Raw genomic sequence first — 18,484 nt, forward strand, 5'->3', positions numbered from 1 at the left:
GAACTTTAATGCACTAAACACATCCATATAACCAAACCAAGCTCAAGTAACAAAACATCGGCAAAACCAGAAGCCCCTTTGTGAAGCCTTCTTGTCACTACCTGCTCCAATAGTATCAATTTTTCTGACTTCTAACAGCAAAGATTGGTTTGAAGGCATTTAATTTTATCAGTCAGCTTTTTTAAATGTTTATTCTGCTTGACATTCATCTAAAATTAGTGTGTAAATATTTTTGAATGATCACCCATTTTATTAAAACATATTTTGTGCATATCCCCTGCTATTTATTTATAAATTACACAAATATCAGGTTTTAAAAACTTGAATTATTGTTTCCTAGCACAATATATACCTGAAGCATGGTTCATTAATAATATAAATCTATTTTTCAAATGGATTTTCAGATAGTTACAGTTTTATAACAGATTTCATAACAGATTTCTCATATGTAATTCAATAATGATTTTTTATTGGAATGTGGTTATGAAGTGTCTTGAGGCTTATTTGTGCTGAATTTTAACATAATCTCAACTTGAGTTTTTATATGAGAGAATCTTTAGACCACTTGTCTGTTTTGTGAGGATGAATGTAGTTAAAAACTGATTAATATTTTCTCTAAGTCTATATAGCTAAGCACACATAAATGGCAATACATCCCAGATTTCTAAGGGACAGCAAATAAGTGATGGCTCCACTTTCATTCCTTCATGGGGGTGTATTAGTCAGAGTTCTTCAGAGAAATAGAAACAATAGGCTATCTCTCTCTCTCTCTTTGCATGTATATAGATATATATATGTATGTATATATAATCATATATATATTCATATATCATATATATCAAATATATATAGAATCAGATGATTCATCTATCATATATATCGTGTGTGTATATATATATCTCTATATATATTCTATATATAGAGAGAGAATATATATAGGATAGAGAGAATATATATGGAATATATATATTCTATATATATATAGAGAGAGAGAGAGAGGTATTTTAAAGAATTGGCTCACACAAGTGTGGGGCTTGGTAAATTCAAAATCTGCAAGGTGGAGGTTCTGTCAGGCTGAAGATCCAGGGGAGAGTTGCAGTGTGAATCTGAAGGCAATGTGCTGGCAGAATTCATTCTTCCTCTGAGAAAGGTCAGTCTCTGTTCTATTAAGGCCTTTGACTGGTTGGATGAGGCCTATCCACACTATGGTATGTAATCTGCTTTAATCAAAATCCACCAATTTAAGTGTTAATCTCATCCAAAAAAACACCTTCATGGAAACATCCAGAATAATGTTTGATGGATCGCCTGGTGCCTTGGCTCAACCCAGTTTACATGTAAAATTACCCATCATAGGTTGGAGCTCATCCTTCTGACAGGACGGCCTCCACATCCTCACATATTGACCAAATAAGGGCTCCTAGGCCAATCCATGTTTCAAAATGTAATAAAGTAAAACATCTTATTTGTTTAACATTAAACATGATACATTATGAGTATATGAAAATAACAGTATAAATATTTTTAAATGCAAATAAAAGATGTAATATTGTATTCTAGCCACAACGGATTGTCCTTTAGTATCTTCCAGTGTTTTCCTTCTAAAAGATGCCAGGATTTTTAGAAAGCACTACTGCTGAAAGTGAATAAGGTTTGTCTTAGTCTATATAATTCAGTAAAATCAAATATTTGGTATTGATTGTATTATAATTTCAAATAGTGTTTTTCTATTCAATTATTTTATTCATCTTAACTTGGCCATTACCTAAGCTTTACTTTAAACTTTCTTAGAACGAAGAGCTTAATCACACAATGATCTGGAAATTCATTTAACTCATGGGAAACTAAATTGTCTATTAAATATAAATGCATCCTTTTATAACATATAAAATACCCTATTGTTTAAGTATTTCATGTGTTGTATTCCCTAAATAAAGATTTTATTGGGCAAATGGACATTTTTGGGGCTCTGTATTTTAGGTAAGCAAGAATCTGCTGTTTAAATAACAAGAGGAAATGCATCTACCTCAGACAATTGAAGTTCAACAAACTCAGTTGCATTTTTATTAGGATTTCATTGTGAGAAATAGCTGATATCGTTACTTGCTTTGTCCCCCTTGGTGATTCAATTTCACCTTTGTATATTCAATAGTGGAGAAATGCTGTAGCCTGGACCATAGTTTTAATTTACATTTGGTCTCCTAGAATTTCATTAAAATCATTTTGTTTGGCATCTAAAGTCTATGTAAGTCCCAGTTTATATTCCCTCTCAGCTAAATAATTACAAGTCACCACATTTCCATAATCTTTGCCAACATTTTTTCCTTTCAGTGGTAGTGGAAAGTAGTTTTTGTTCTGATTGTCTTTGTTTGCCAAGGGCATTTATTACCAAGACTTGGTAAAGGCTCTGATTGGGCCACATTTTCTTCAGCTTGTTCCACTCATGCTCCCAGCCTTGACCAGTGTAGTTGGTTTGTTTGCTTAAATTCAGAGTTGTTGTTTTTTCTCCCATTATATGCTTTCATGATCTGGAAAGTTTTAGAAAATAATTTCTTAAATTAACTATGAGATCTTCTGAAAACTCAAAGTGTAGCCAAAATAATTTCACTTATTGAAAAACAAAATAGCATATGTTAAAAGCTCAGTCTTTCGACCCTTAGGGTAGACATGTGGTCTTGAGTCCTGGCTCCACAACTTATTAACCTCTCTTTGCCCTTGTTGCCTGGACTTACAAATGGGAGAATTATTAGTATCCTAATTTAAAAGGTTGCTGTGGATAATGCCTTACATATTATAAGTGCTGTTTGTTACACATGTGCTAGATACACTCTGTCTTTGGAGTAAGCAGTTCAGTAAATTAAACCACTTAGCTATTTACTGAGCTCTCTAGCAGGCTAGTTGATTTAGTCAATGGAATGTTGCAATCTCCATACAGTTAGATAATTCCTTTATGTTCAATGGATTTAAATTTAGAAGCATTAAGTTTAGTGATTCTCCGGGGAGTAAATATTAATCATGAACCTAGGTATCTTTAAGTTGTAGGCAAAATGATAGCTCACTCTTAAAAGTCATTAATTCAAGGTTGGGTGTGGTGGCAATTGCCTATAGTCCCAGCTATTTGGGAGGCTCACTTGAGACCAGGAGTTTGAGGCTGCAGTACGCTATGATTATTGTACCTCTGAATAGCCACTGCATCCCAACCTGGACAACAAAGCGAGACCGCATCCCTGAAAAAATAAAATAAAAGATTGTAAAGACAGCTCATGTTATTAGGATACAGTTCATAATCTGTGATTGCAATTACAGTCAGCCAGACCTTGCCTAAGCATTCTCAAGCTCAGTCACAGTTTTCATATTCTCATCACTTCTATGGAATTAAATGCCTTGTTAATAATATATGTGTTGGGTTTAATTGTCTTTTAAAATATATTTTAAAAGATTACAATATAACTGAGCATTAACACAAAAAAGTTATTGTATTTGCAATAAAGCGTGGAAACAGAACATTGAGTATACATTTGATACTGAAGAAGCAGATACTTGTTTTTGAAAAGACAGTCACGATTTCATTTTTTCTTGCAAAGCAACTATCAAGTGCTCTATGGAACCTAAGAAAGGACAGTACTTACAGGCATGAAAAGTTATGAAATAGTTTGCTCCTAAAATACACATAACTGCCCCTAGACACTTTTTAGTAAGGCCAGTAATTTGGGGAGAAAAATCTGCAACTAATGTTCAAGAAATCTTTAAAGAAATGCCATCTTCTCAGCTCTGGGGCAATATTGTGTAGAAAACACAGACATTAACAACTCTAAGCTGAAAAGTGAGTCAGAAGCATTGGACTCAGATTGTAAAGAAATTTAGGAAATGTCTTCTTCATTAATTTATTGCATTAACATTTTCCTTTTATACCCACATAAGACTGATATGAAATTCTTTAAAGTTATGTTAAGTCCAAAATTGTGTTTACTTTACTAAAAGAGCTCTTTCAGTAAATATAAGATTTTAAAAACTAAGTGATATATAGGCCTTGTGGATAGCTTAACTGGTAGCATTGTTTTCTTCTTTTGTATTAATATATAAAGATTATAGCACATGTAAAATTGATGAAATCGTATTTGGTGAAATATAATAAGCATAAGTAACAGTATAAGCCTATCTGTGGTAAAGGACCTAGTTTCAATTTTCAATTCGTCACAGGTATTTTGTAAAGTACAAGAAAAATGAAATTTAAAAGATATAAAAATATAATAAGCTAATTCTTCAAATCATTAGATATAACAAATGTAAAATTACTTTGTCAAATTGCTGTAAAATTTTCTAGGTGCTCACTCTCACTTTCTGAACTTATCTTGCCCCAGATCAGTAACAATCCATGGATCAGCAGTTTGTGGGCCACACTCTGTGACTGATCTGTGCTGCTATTGAAGTGATAACACTGAATATCAGATATTCTCAGGAATGGCTGGTGAAGTTCAGAAAAAGATAAACCTTAGGTTTTCTTTCTTATACACATCAACTTAATGTTTTATGTTTGTATAGAACTTTGCAGTTTATGAAATACTTGCACCAATAAAGCCTTCCAGCCAAGTTGTCTGGATAAGTTGACTCAACACAATATTGCCCCAAGAACTGAGAAGACAGCATTTCTTTAAAGATTTCTTGAACATCGAGTATGTTTCTTTGATGCATACGCTCCACTCTAAACACATATATATAGGTTGATAACAGAGAGACCAAAAAGACATAGCCCATCTCAAAAACAAGATCAGCATTTTTCTTGGACAGAAATGCCAAGCAAAAGCAGGGGCAAAACTCAAGGTAGACAATAGCAGTCAGGAGCTTAGCCCTTGTCAGTTAAAGAGCAGAGAGTGCTCCATGCAAGAAGGCAACAGAAATACTCATTTCTCAAAGCTGGAGACTGGAATGAGGCTCCTGCTCTCATGAAAGGAGGAAGACAAAAACCGCTTCTGACTCAAGTGTGTAAGAAGCTGTGAGCCAGGAGGCAAGAGGGCAAAGACACCATTTTATGATTAGGTGCTGGGGCATAAGCATACCCTGGGCAGAGGTATTGGAACACCAATCTGTAGAGATTGGAACACCAGTATCTACAGGTATCAAAGGGGTTTTTTTTTGTCCATTGCTCCAGGGGTTTCCCCTCAAATGCCCTGAGAGAAACTGGGTGTGTAGAATGATTCCTATCGCACAAATGAGAAAATTGAAGCTCAGAGAGTTTACCTAGGAGCATGCAGGACTAATGCCCAGCTTACTGTGCTACCTCAAAAACACAATCTGAGTTGTGTAGTCAGAGTTAATGGAATCGATAGTAGGAAACTTATTCTTTCCTTGAAAATTGTTGTTGTTGTTGTTTGTTTGTTTGAGACAGAGTCTCGCTGTGTCACCCAAGCTGACGTGCAGTTGCACGATCTCAGCTCACTGCAACCTCTGCCTCCTGGTTTCAAGCAATTCTTGTGCCTCAGCCCCCCAAGTAGCTGAAATTACAGGCACACACCACCACACCTGGCTAATTTTGTATTTTTAGTAGAGATGGGGTGGGAGGTGGGGTTCACCATTTTGGACAGGCTGGTCTTGAACTCCTGACCTCAAGTGGTCTGCCTGCCTTGGCCTCCCAAAGTGCTGGGGTTACAGGCATGAGCCACTGCAAATGGCTGAAAATTCAGGTATTTTTAAATTACAACCGAATAGATGTTATAATTTGTGGCTTTTATAATCATTTTCCCAAAGAATATCAGTTTTTATGATAAAATTTCAACGATACGTGGAGTAAATAAACTTTTCTCTCTTACAAGTTAGTATATTGGTTTCTACATGGTAGTATCAAACTCCAAGATACCAGCATTTTCCTCCAAAAGGTGGAGAGGGTCTTCATATTTTATTAGATGGGGAGAAGCCACTGACAACATGATCTACAGCCTGGACAATAATTTTCAAAAGGTTGAGAAAACAATTGAGAAATATATGCCAGCATACTTCCTGGAATTTTCAAAATAGTCCCAATTTCATATAACCTTATTTCTTCTACTTACCTTTTCTTAACAGATTATGGATATGTGATTTAATTTCAATGGCTTTGTAAGATGCACTATATAAATCAAGGCAAACAAGTAGAAAAAAACTTTCATCAAATATCTTAACTTGATATTTTTTATTCAGAAGCTCTAGGCTACATTTGAGAGAGGTCCCTGAAACCAAACAAAGTACCAATCAACAGGCATGTGGATTCAGCTTGAACAGATACGGAAATTAGTACAGGAAGCACAGTCATAATAGCAAGCATGGGTAATCTCATAAACTAAAGCCACCCTCACCTTGCCCCGGTTTCTTAAAAAAAAAAAATCCCTCTGAATTTACTTACTCCTCTACTTACTCCTAGCATCTACCCATTTGCCTGTTGACAAATAATAAAAATTTGGTTCTCTAGTCTCATACTTCTTTATCCCCACCAACTGCTAAGTTCATCCAAGTAACACAGTACCATAAGAGATATGGTACTCTGTTTCTCGAAATTGTGTGCAGGATTTTGTTAGAATTTATACAAGATGTGGTTATGCTTTTTAATTTAAAAAGTAAATATAGGATTTTTCTTTATTCTTGTTCAATGCTTCCTTCTTCTCATTCTGACATTAAAAGTCATATTATACAGTCAAACATTTGGAGTGTTTAGATGTACACATTTCTTGCATACGTGTATATTTTATATAGTCTTATACATCACTTGACACTTAGTTTCTAGTTTTCACTTTGAGGATAAGTCGTCATCATTTTCATGCATACAGTGGAAGCAAATGAGCACATCTTGCTTTCTTGCACAGTGGATCAGACACGCCCTTAACCCTGAAATCCATTAGGGAAAGGATTCCACAGACATTAGCTCACTTAAAAATAGTTCACGCTTTAGGACAGTTTGTTTCTTTCAAGGTTATAAGACTGGATAAATAATGTAGAGACTTTTGAAATGTTGAGTTTACATCTTAGCAATTAAGAGTATTCAAAAATAAACCATAAACGCTTGTGATTTATATGTTTGGCAAAGCACTCGCAAATTGAGATTTGCTTTTTTCTTCTTAATCCCAGAATGGGAATTTTCTATCTGATTTAAGAAGTAGGAAATTTTTTTTTTCTTTTTTTCCTCTACCTGTGTAGAGGAACTTCCACAGAATTTTGGTGTGTGGAGCCCATTTTCAAATAACATCTGCCAATTGTTCTTATAGATCAGATTATTTTAAGAAAAGGAAGAAAGAAAAAAAGGATTAGGCCAGTTATGACACCAGCTTGTAACCAAAAATAATGGCTGACATTAATGTGTTTCTAACTGTTTAAGCACCTAAGTGATGTTTAAAATCTCTCCCCATGTGTAAGAGAAACTTGCCAAAACTCGCTCAGTGCTAGTTCATTCCTGATTTAAAATACTCCATGCTTGAAGAAATTATCCAGCTCCAAATAAGCTATTAATTGCAGTACACAGATACTTACTTATAGTTTTGTGGTTGGCATATATGACTGGGTTCGGGACTCCCACTGCTTTGAAAAACACTTAGCAATGTCTGCCAACTGACATTCATAGATATATCATTATCTATTATTTCCCAGGTTTGAAAGAGAAACTAAAAAAGTCTTTGTCAGACCTTTTACCTATTTTTTTTAAAATTCAGAAGCTCTAGGTTATATCTGAGGAAGAGCCCCTAATTCATATATGGGAGTTAATGAATTAAGGCATTTATTTGATAAGCACTATTAAATACCTCATACATCATACAGTATTTTGGGTGCTGGTGATAAGACTAAGACATGATTCATACCCCCAAAGAGTATAAACAGTTTAAATGGAAGAGAAGGCTACATAAACAAGTAGGTGGAATGAAGCTTTATAGGTGCTGTGATGGAAGTATTCATGGAGTATGATGAGTTCATAAAGGAAGGAGTCATTGCCAACTGGGTGAGGCCATGGGAAATCAGGATGTTAATCAATGGAGAAGGTGGGACTTGAATTAAGTCTGGAGAATGTACTCTTATTCATCAGGAAGTAAAGGTGATGTGAGTCTGCAAAGAAGAGTCATGGCACAGTTGTATGGTACATTTGGAGACCTCTGGATATTTCATTGTGACATGAATGTAAGATACAGTAAGAACTGGGTTCAGTTAGATATGAAGCTGAAGAGAAAAGCATAAACCAAAGTAGAGATGATCTTGTGTTCCAGCGCAGGTGTTTAAGTAAAACCTTACCAATAAAAGGCAACCTTTGAAAAATTCTAAAAGGGTAAAATCTAAAAAAGTAGGGACATGATCAGATTTGAAATTTAGAGCCAAAAGTCTGGGAGCAGTGTGAGAACAAACTGGAAGGGGTTAGATAAGAATCAGTGACCACATAAGAAGAGGCTATGAAAAAGATGGTGAAAATCTAAATAAAGGCAGCAGTGGTTGGGAGCAGGAGGAGACACAAAGGAGAGATATTAAGGAGGCAGAATCCAAATAGCTTGATCACAGATGAAATGAATCTTTGAATGGATAGATCAATGTTTTGCTTATCCATTCTCTATGGCCCATTATTATCAATACAGTTAATTTCCAAAACACCTGAATTTGAAAATGAATGGCCATGGGGAAAGGTAATCTTCCTATCATTTCACAACCACATATGTTATAGCCCAGGCACTTAGTCTGGTCCTCGGCACTGAACCAGGGCCAGGAATGTCTTTGCTGTGTCAGGTATTAACCTCTTAGTTGTTGAATAATCAATTACTTTTGCATCATTCTAAAAGCATGCCTGAGAGAGATTTACCCCATTTCTAAACAAGCCAATAACCACATAAATTCATAGACATCCTCTTCTATGCATCACCAAACACCCTACCATCTCAAGATTTGGTGAGAAAGAGAAAGGTTAAGAGCTGAGAGATCTAGGTTGGCATTCTGATTCTGCCCTTTGGTATTGTATGACCTCAGGCAAATACTTAACATTTCTGAACTTTATTATTTTCCTTCATAAAATGGAACTAATAGAGTTTATCCTACTTCCTCCCAGGGATAAAGGGTGGATCAAGAAACATAATATATACAAAAGATCTTTGTAAATTGTGATGCTGTCTCTGTAAAAGGTGGTTATTGTTACAATACGAATGCTGTAACCTGAGTTTCCCTAAGCATCTTCAAACTGTGGAAGCCTTAATGACATTGGCATGACATTAATTTAAGTTGCAGTAGTCTTTGTTCCCACCTGCTCTGTCAAGATCTCAGCCCCTGCAACATTCTCCTGATGACTTGCCAGAGCTCTTAAAGCAGTCCAGCCTTCAATCTTAGTGACACATCTTCTTCTGCTGAGCACCACTATCTTGTAGGGCATGGCAGTTGCTTCTTCTGATTCCAGTGACCACCTTCCTGGGGCAATGCAGTCATCTCCATCTGGACAGATCACTACTTCCACTGTGTCCTTGCAGCTACTGTGTTGCCCCACCAGGCACTATGGCTAAACACCATAGCCACATTCTGCTGGAAATTTTCTTTGGCCCTCCAACAAGTGTCTAAAGCAGTGATTCTCAACACCTGCTGTACACTAACTTCTCCTGGGAGGATTTTTAAAAATATAAATGCCTAGACCCTGCTCTTACCAGACTTTTGGAAACCAAATCCTGAGGTTAGAGCCTGGGCATCAGTATTTTTTAAAACATACAGGTGATTCTGATGCACACTGAGTGTTGAGGGCCACCCTGTGGGATGCGGAAGTACCTCTCTCTCCCCTGTCATGTGTCCTCTGGTAAAGAGGCCACAAAACTGTGCTGCATGTGCCCCCGGCTTAAAGAGGTTCTCTGGAGCCTTGAAAAAAATACAGAGTGAAAGAAATAGCTACATGAAATTTTTCTTCATATTCAAATTTGTAGCGATAGTGTATGGTTGGCCCTCTGTATACATGGGTTTCTTATGCATGAATTCAACCAACCTCAGATAAAAAATATTTGGAAAAAAATACAATAAAAAGTAATATAAATTTTAAAATACAATATTAAAACTATTTATGTAGCATTTACATTGTATTAGTTATTTTAAGTAATCTAGAGATGATCTAAAGTGTACAGGGTATGCCTGGGTTATTTGAAAATGCTATGCCATTTTATATAAGGGACTTGAGCATTCATGGATTTCGGTATCTGCAGGGGTTCCAGAACCAGTCCCTCACAAACACCAAGGAATGACTGTATACTCCTTCAGGTATGAGAAAATGCTGTTTCATTTTTATACTCTTATGTTATTTTAAGTGTGTGTTTTATAATGTAGTACATAAATAAGTCAAGTGTATATAACTGTACATGCTCAAAATATGTTACTTACAGGGATGTGGGGTCAAAAATTTATACAAGACTGTTTTCCTTCTAGCATTTATGATATTCTATAGTTTCATACTTAAAATTGGCAATTTTTTCTCATCTAAAGAAACCCTACAACTTATTCAATAAATTATCTCATATATAGACTGTTAAAAACTCATAAAGTGGTTGAAATTTCTAATACTAAGGTACTAGTAAAAGCCATAAGTTGAAAGGGGATTTTTTTTTTTTTTTGGCAGATTGGTCTCCTATTCCCAGAGTTTTTTTTCAAATATTTAAATATTATGTGTTTAAATACTAAATATTAGTGTACATAGATGGAAAACAAAGAAAATTTTGTCTGTGAATAACAATAACACAGTACACTTTAAAATTACAGAAAGAGACTTTTTCACATGTTTCTAATCTGACAGTAAAATAATAATCTGTGTTTTAGCCAGATGGAAGGAGTCAACCGTAATACTTTTCTTCTTTCAGGATAATTTTGTAAACAACATGCTCCTTAATTAAGCAGCATCAAAATGCACATCTAAGTGACTTATCTCTACTATATTTCTGAGGGATTGAAAAAGGATTATAATTACTAGTATCGGTTCTCTGCAAATAATTTTACACGCACACACACACATAATCTTTTTCATTCTTTTTTTTTTTTTTTTTTTGAGACGGAGTCTCACTCTTTCGCCCAGGCTAGAGTGCAGTGGCGCTGTCTTGGCTCACTGCAAGCTCCGCCTCCCGGGTTCAGGCCATTCTCCTGCCTCAGCCTCCCTAGTAGCTGGGACTACAGGTGCCCGCTACCACGCCCGGCTAATTTTTTTTTGTATTTTTAGTACAGATGGGGTTTCACCGTGTTAGCCAGGATGGTCTCGACCTCCTGACCTCGTGATCCACCCGCCTCAGCCTCCCAAAGTGCTGGGATTACAGGCGTGAGCCACCGCGCCCGGCCAATCTTTTTCATTCTACACTGTGAATTATTTACCTCATTATACAACATAAGTTATCAAAGCAAAGTAATTATAGAAAGACTGAATGGTCATGTTACAAAAACTTGGAATTTTATTGGAAAGTGGAAAAAACATTTCCTGTGATTCTCAGATCAAAACTCCCTTGGGCCTCATCACAAGGCCTTTCAAAAACAGCGGTTGAAATGGAGGTAAGGAAATTTTGCCTACATAAGAAACTCCGCTCTGCTTTGTTTAGGAAGTGATGACTAAAGTTTAATTCATTGGATCACAGGGCCCAGAAATGCTGTGCCAGCTTGGATCTACTTTGAGTTTCCTTAAGAAACCTGGTATGTTTTAATTCAAAGATGTGGAGACCTGTTGGCAATTCTTTGGAGCGTTTAGCAAACTATATTAAGGCTACCTTCAGGCACTTCATTTATAAGCTGTAAGAATTCCAGCTGTTTTCCCTTGAGTCTATTTTTCTAGAGAATACTTGTCTTCCATTAAATTCTGTGTCACAGATAAAATAATTTACTGTAAAACATACACATTAATTTGCTTTTATCTAAATATCTATGCAAAGAAAGTTGTCTAAACTCTTCAAGCAGCTGCTTATATTAGAATGTCAAGTTCTTTTCTAGATTTAGCTAATAGGTTGGGAATGTAAACTTGATTTTGGTTGCTAATATTACTTGTTTTAGATCTTTCCAATCACATAATTTCATTCTAAGCTAAGTTTTCCCTTTTCCTTCTCATCCTATTTTCCTTGGTCATCTTAGAAGGTGGACTTTCTGTTAAATTCCTCCTGCTTATGCATTACAAATAAGAGGCGTTTTTTTTTTACATTGTAATCATGGCCAACAAAGTCACTCCAGATCTTCCTTATATATGTGCCCCCCACATCAAAGATTGTGCTTTTGTAAACAATGAATTCAGATTCAAATGATCTATTAATGAAGAAATATAAGTAACTTTAAATTTCTTTACAGTGAATTATTTCACTCTGTTTCTGTTTTTTAAAAAATAGAATTTTCAAGAGTTAGTCCCATGAAAATCACTCTGTGGTAAGTCTATGAATAAATAGGTCTGATTTCTTTTAAGGCCAGTCTAGGAACTGTTCACTTCCTTTATCAAATCCATTTTCCAAATTTGTTAGCACTTAAGCAGTAACATTAGGGAGGTGAGTCTACAGAAAAGCAGAGTATAAATATGGAGTCAAACAAATACTGCAAAGATACAATTAAGTTTAATATTAAATAACCTGCAATAGTCAAGGACTATGACAAAAGTTCCAAGAATAGGCCAAGATAAAAGAAGGAAAGATGAAAGAAGAAAAAGCATCTTACAACATTTTAGTCAAAGGTCTAGAGAAAAAAACAAAGCAACAGCCTTTGCAAATAGCAACCTATTACGCAAAGGCTGGTTTTGCAAAGAGAAAAGTAATTTAAGCTATAATTTTCTATTTTCACTGATCCTTTTTTTACATCAAAAACATATGTATACATGACATAACAATGTGTAACTTTGGAAACTTATGGAAATAATGTATGTATAAAAACTTTCTAAGAAAATCATATATGAAGAATGATGGAGTTTGAATGTTTGTCCCCTCAAAAATCTCATGTTGAAATTTGATCCCCAGTGTTGGAGGTGGGACCTGACAGAAGGTGTTTGGGTCGTGAGGGCGGATCCTTCATGCATGTCTTGGTGCCATCCTCATAGTAATGAGCGAGTTCTCGCTCTGTGAATTCCCATGAGAACTGATTGTTAAAAAGAGCCTGATGCCTCCTCCTCTCTCTCTCTTGCTTCTATCCTCTTACCATGCAATGCTTGCTCCTCTTTACCTTTTGCCGTAAGTGGAAGCAGCCTGAGGCCCTCACCAGAAGCAGATGGTGGTACCATGCTTCTTGTACATCCTAGAGAACCTTGAGCCACATCACCTATTTATGACTTACCCAGCCTCAGGTGTTCCTTTATTGCAATGCAAATTGACTAAGAAAAAGAAGAAAATTATCAAAATACACATTAGGCAATTGTTAAAGGTGTATTAAACACCATTTATTAAATTAGTAAACAAGCTAAATAATATCTAACAGTATAGCTTTAAAACTGTGGTATTACTTAAATTAATTATTTTTGTTTATAAAAGTAAGATATTATCATTAATGAAAATTCAACAAACATAAATAAAGGAGAAAGGAGAAATATTATCTATTGTTTCACCAGATGAGTGTATAAGAGAAGAGAAAAAACTACATCAGGGTTAATTTTGGTAACAAAGAAAAACAGAAGAAAACTTCACACGTTCTATAAATACGTGGAGGATGATGGCAACGAATTAATTTAAACCAGGTTTATAAAAAATTTGGTTTATTATGTTGTATGTAGCTTCAAGCAGGGAGAGAAATAGAAATAATCTTTGTTGAGAATCTACTATCCTCTGCTATCTCAATGTAATGTCACAATAACTTTGCAAGCTAAGCACTGGTACCACTATTTAACTGATAAAGAAAACAGATCTTAGATGGGCTAACAACTTTTCCAATGTTACTTAGCTAGAAAGCAATGAAAGCAAGATTCAATTCCAGGTTTCTCTGGCAAATGTCAATTTTGGAGCTTTCAGTTGCATTTGGTAAAGGCCTATGTATTCTCAAATGTGTCAAAGGGTAAGAGAGAAGAAGGCCAAGGAATTCGGTCTTAGGTCACTGCTCCCTCTTTAAATAAAATAGTTATAACTGAAACTTGTTTTTTACTAGACATTTGTGTGATATTTCTGTAAAAACAAACAAAAGCTCACCTGAAAAAGCTTAAAAAAACAATCCACCCTACAATGTTGCCTTACAGCATAGCTTTCAGAAGTTCTTGCCAAAAAAAAAAAAAAAAAAACCTGTGATAGAAATTGGGGGAGTGACATCGGCAAGATGGCTAGCTACAGACACTTGGCATTCATCCTCCCTACAAGAATGAACCAAAGCAAAGAATCCATAGCTGATTTGACTGGAGTGTTGAAGGGAGATCATTAGAATGCAGTAGGAGAGTAGAGACACATTTGTGGTGATTGGAAGCCCAGGAGGGCAGTGTGGAGGCACCTAGCCTCTGCAGCCCCATCTCTCTCACCCAGATCAGATTTGCCTAGAGTCAGGAGGGATGTCCTGTTTCAGGGAGAAGGTATGCAGAAGATCCCCACCAGCCCCCATTGCCACCGTAAACACCTACAATCCTTACAACAGGAAAATCTTAAGTTCTCACAAGCCCTGAGCCAAGTTTTGAAGTATACTGGGAATTTGCATAGTTGTATTGCCCAGATTAGAAGCACAAGGTGTGTACTCCTCTCACCCAGCCATGGTGAGCCAACCTGCTGTAGCACGGTGCCATCTTAAGACGAGTGTGTGCCCTCTTCTGGGGCACAGTAGCTACTGCTCTCCTGCATTGGGGCTCCATCTTCATTAAACCAAGCCCACAAATGTGACAGAATGCCAAAATCCTAGCTGTGTGAAGCCTGGGCCTAGGATTGGCTGTGACTCTGGTCCAGCACAGCAGGATAACCAACCCCTGCCTCCCTCACTTCCAGTCAAAGGAACAGTCTAGCAGTCCTGCCTAGGACAAACTTATCCTAAAGCCTGCCAAACCACTGCATGCCTTCCCCCGAAGTCGGAGAGGCCCCTGAGTCTTCAAGCAGCTAATATGCCCCTGGGCCAGCAGAGTAGCTACATACCTGTGCTCAGAACCTAAGAGCCCCCTAGCATCCCTGATACCCCCAGACATGTCCTTGGCCTGCCCAGTGGCCCTGTAACCCTAATAAGGGCCTGATAAATAGTCTTGTAAGCCATCATTGGTAGGCATGCTCCCAGATCAGCCAAGCAGCCAAGAGACCTGAGAAACAATTCCATGGACCACCCCTGTTGAGTGCACCCCTGAGCCAGCCAAGCAGCCTTACACCTTCATCTCAAACCTAAGCACTAGCCCATGGTCCATCCAGAGAAGACGGCCCCAGGCTCGTCAAGCAGCTATGTGCCCCTGAGAAAGAGCCCTGTGGGCTGCTTCTGGTAAGCATGCCCGGGGCCAACCAAGCATCCCTGTGTCTGCATCCCAGGTCTGTGCAACAGCACCATGGACCGCCTCCCACAGACATCCCCCAGCTGAGCAGCCATGCAGCTTTAAAGCTTGAGAAATAGTGTCGTGGATCAGCTGCAGCAGGCACACACACAGCCAGCCCTGCACCCACATACCAGGCCTAAGAAATAACCCCATGGACTATCACTGGCTAGCACACCCCCCTAGTCCAGCCAAGCAGCCTTTAGCCCATGTCCCAGGCCTGAGAAACAGCCCTATGGGTCAACCCTGGAAAACACATTTCCAGGTGGCAGAGCAGTAGTGTACATACCTTCCAGGCCTGAGAAACCACCCCACAAGCTGCTCCTGAGAGGCGAAACCCCAGGCTAGCCAAACAACTGTGTGCGTTAGTTTGTGGCCAGAGTAACAGCCCTGTGAGCCCCAACCTTGGAGAGTCAAACCTCACATTGGCCAACCCATATGTGCATACAGATACCCTCAACATAAGAAACAGCCCAGTGGGCCAACCCATATGTGCATACAGATACCCTCAACATAAGAAACAGCCCAGTGGGCCCACCCATGGCAAAGCACACAACCAAGCCACAAACATTCTCAGCCTAAGCCGCTAAGAAACTCGCAAATGCCACTGGCATGGATTACAACTGAAGAAACTACACAGAGACTATACTAGAACAAAGATCAAAACACACAACACACTGATACCACCAAGACCTATTCATATGAATAAGTCTTTCCCTAGGAAGCCTACTCCATAAATTTGGAAGAGGTGAATTTTCTACCAGATGCATAGAAATCAATGTAAGGACACATCAACCATGAAAAAGCAAGGAAACATGTCACTTCCAAAGGAAAATAATTCTGCAGTAATATACCCCAATCAAAAGGAAATATAGGAAGTGCTAGAGTAATAATTCAAAATAATAATCTTAAAGAAACTCAGTGAGATACAAGCAAATGCAGATAGACAATTCAATAAAATTAGGAAACAATTCATCATTTGAATGAGAAATTCAACAAACAGATGTGATAAATAGATATCATTATTAAAAAACAAACAAATCCTAGAACTGAAGAATTTAATGAGTTAAACAAAAAATACAATTGAGAACTTTAACAACACATTAGACCAACCAGCAGAAAGAATTTATGAACTAGAAGATAAATATTTTGAAATAATACAGGCAGACAAAAAAAAAAGAAAACAGAAAACAGAATAAAGAAAGCATGCTGGATTTACAAGACACGATTAAGCAAATATTTACATTATGAGCATTATAGAAAGGAGAAGAGACAAGGAAAGGTAAGAAAAATATATTTAATGAAATAATAGCAAAAAATGTCTCAAGTCTATGGAGAGAGAAGGATATCCAGGTTCAGGAAGCTCAAAGAACCCCAAATAGATTCAACTTAAACAGGTCCTCTTCAAGGGACATCATAGTCGAATTGTCAAAAGTCAAGAACATAGAATTTTAAAAGCAGCAAGAGAAAAGTGTAAAGTCATATATAAGGGAATCCTCATTAGAATAACAGTGTATTGCTGGGTGCAGTGGCTCATGCCTGTAATCCCAGCACTTTGGGAATCCAAGGTGGGTGGATCACGAGGTCAGGAGTTAGAGACCAGCCTGGTCAACATGGTGAAACCCCACCTCTACTAAAAACACAAAAGTTAGCCGGGTGTGGTGGCAGACGCTTGTAATCCCACCTACTTGGGAGGCTGAGGCAGGAGAATTGCTTGAACCCAGGAGGCAGAGGTTGCAGTGAGCCAGGATCATGCCACTGTACTCCAGCCTGGGTGACAGAGCCAGACTCCATCTCAAAAAAAAAAAAAAAAACAAGCGCATTTCTCAGCAGACAGCTTATAGGCCAAGAGACAATAAAATGATATAGTCAAGATGCTGAAAGAAAAAAAAACCTGCCAGCCAATAATAATATACCCAGCCAAATTATCCCTCAGAAATGAAGGATAAATAAAATCTTTCATAGACAAACAAAAACTAAGAAAACTTATCACCACTAGACCAGCATTACAAGGGAGTCTTATGTTTGGAAATAAAAAGATGATAACCACTATTATGAAAACATGCAAAACTATAATACTCACTGGTACAGCTGATACACAAAGGAGAAAGATAAATCAAACTTTATCACTACAGAAAACCACCCAAATCTAAAAAAATAATAATAAGAAGAAAGGATATAAGCAACAAAGAATATACAAAATAACCCTGAAACAAACAATAAACATGATAGGAATAAGACCTCACCTATCAAAAATAATCTTGAATACAAATGGATTAAATTCGTCATTTAACAACATAGACTGACTGAATGGTTACAAAAACAAGACCTATCTCCATACTCCCTACAAGAAGCTCATCTTGTTATTAAAGACACAAATAGGATGAAAGTGAAGAGATAGAAAAAGATATTCCATGCTGACAAACACCAAAAATGAGTGGGAAAACCTATACTTGTATCAGACAAAGAGATTTCATTTTAAAAGCTATAAGAAGAGACAAAGAAGGACATTATATGATAATAAAGGAATTAATTCAGTAAGAAAATATAACAATTGTAAAAATATATTCACCCAATACTAGAGCACTCAGGTATATAAAGCAAATATTATTAAATCTAAAGAGAGAGATAAACCCTAAAACAATGATATCTAGGAACTTAAAAACCTCACTGTCACCACTAGACAAATCATCTAGACAGAAAATCAACAAGGAAACATTGAATTTAATCTGCACTATAGACCAAATAGACCTAACAGACATTTACAGAACATTTCACTCAACAGCTGCTTGGGTGACCATATGTTAATTAAGCATAATTAACACGTGTTAATCAAGCATAATTAACACGTGTTAATCAAGCTTAATTAACACGTGTTAATCAAGCATAATTAACATGTGTTAATTAAGCATAATTAACATATGTTAATTAATTAAGCATTAATGTTAATTAATACTTAATTAAGCATTAATGTTAATTAATACTTAAGTAAGCATTAATGTTAATTAATACTTAAGTAAGCATTAATGTTAATTAATACTTAAGTAAGCATTAATGTTAATTAATACTTAATTGAGCATTAATGTTAATTAATACTTAATTGAG

General features: G+C 36.7%; 1 protein-coding gene across 1 annotated transcript in view; it reads left to right on the forward strand.

Annotated features, from left to right (window-relative positions):
- LOC129532274 (T-box transcription factor TBX1-like) overlaps positions 1 to 18,484 on the forward strand; it is an 88,990-nt gene that overhangs the window by 31,640 nt on the left and 38,866 nt on the right. Inside the window, exon 2 of the mRNA XM_055380987.2 lies at positions 10,170 to 10,224. Coding sequence (XP_055236962.2) covers positions 10,170 to 10,224 — 55 coding nt within the window. The remainder of the gene's footprint in view (positions 1 to 10,169; positions 10,225 to 18,484) is intronic.

This window comes from Gorilla gorilla, chromosome 2 (genome assembly GCF_029281585.2).
Source record: "Gorilla gorilla gorilla isolate KB3781 chromosome 2, NHGRI_mGorGor1-v2.1_pri, whole genome shotgun sequence".
Taxonomy (NCBI): Eukaryota; Metazoa; Chordata; class Mammalia; order Primates; family Hominidae; genus Gorilla; species Gorilla gorilla.